This window comes from Austrofundulus limnaeus, unplaced genomic scaffold (genome assembly GCF_001266775.1).
Source record: "Austrofundulus limnaeus strain Quisiro unplaced genomic scaffold, Austrofundulus_limnaeus-1.0 Scaffold9, whole genome shotgun sequence".
Classification (NCBI taxonomy): Eukaryota; Metazoa; Chordata; class Actinopteri; order Cyprinodontiformes; family Rivulidae; genus Austrofundulus; species Austrofundulus limnaeus.
In genome coordinates, this window is record NW_013952411.1 from 5,099,393 (window position 1) to 5,100,641 (window position 1,249).

At 49.4% G+C, this 1,249-nt stretch overlaps 1 protein-coding gene across 1 annotated transcript in view; it reads left to right on the forward strand.

The window, feature by feature from the left end:
* Positions 1 to 1,249, forward strand: part of sh3glb1a (SH3-domain GRB2-like endophilin B1a) — a gene marked incomplete at both ends in the record, with an annotated part of 11,286 nt that overhangs the window by 4,768 nt on the left and 5,269 nt on the right. The window contains 1 exon segment of the mRNA XM_014001622.1: positions 494 to 622. Coding sequence (XP_013857076.1) covers positions 494 to 622 — 129 coding nt within the window.

Below are 1,249 nucleotides of genomic sequence, written 5' to 3' on the forward strand. Positions count from 1 at the left end.
ACATAATCAAATGTGTGAATCCAAAAGCACAAAAGTCATAGCTGGTGTGTGTGTGTGTGTGTGTGTGTGTGTGTGTGTGTGTGTGTGTGTGTGTGTGTGTTTGTGGGGAGCCTGCAGTACCACTGCTCTACCCATATGAGCAGCAAAAGCATGTTTTTAGTTTAGTTTTTTTTTGTTTTATTTTGACTGGAAGTCCTGAGCTACACACACACACACACACACACACACACACACACACACACACACATCATCTGTTCTCTCTGCAGATAAACTCGGCTGCAGGTTTTTTTTTTCCGTTTCTTTTAAAAATTAAATCATTAAGTCGACTTTTAACAAATAAATTCAAGTCAGGTTGTCTGGTTCTGGTCCAGACCTGTGGTTCTGGTTCTGGTCCAGGCCTGAGGTTCTGGTCCAGGCCTGAGGTTCTGGTCCAGGCCTGTGGTTCTGGTCCAGGCCGGTGGTCTCATGACGTGATGGTTCTCCTCCCCTCCAGACGTGCGGCTGGAGGAGTTTCTGTACGAGAAGCTGGAGAAGAAGGCCCCACTGAGAGTCAACAACCACGACCTGCTGGGCCAGACCATGATCGAGTCCGGGAATGACTTCGGTCCTGGGACCGCCTACGGTGAGCGCGGGACCCCGACCCCTGCAGGGTCCGGTCCACCCGGTCTCTGACTGAACCACGTCTGTTTGTGTCTCTGATCAGTTTGAGTTGGTGAAACAGATTTCTGTGATGTTCTCAGGAGTATTCACTTTGTGTACATGTACACAGGACACAATACACAATACACAATACACAGTACACATGTACACAGACCCAAATCACAAACTTTAATCCAGTTTAAGCAGTAAAGGATGAGAGGAGTCTCAGAAAGCTGTAATCAGGAGGAGATGAGTGTGAGAACCTGCTGTGCTAACGCTAACGTCAGTTAGCCGCGGCGGCCATCTTTAATTCACCTGAAGACAAACAGATTGTTAGACGTGACTCTGCTGTTGCTTTTACTGACACAGAGGTGGTCCTGGACCTGTTACCTCCAGACCTGATCCTCACAGTCCTCTGGTCCAGACCTGATCCTTACAGTCCTCTGGTCCAGACCTGATCCTCACATTCCTCTGGTCCAGACCTGATCCTCTGGTCCAGACCTGATCCTTACAGTCCTCTGGTCCAGACCTGATCCTCTGGTCCAGACCTGATCCTCACAGTCCTCTGGTCCAGACCTGATCCTCACAGTCCTCTGGTCCAGACCTGATC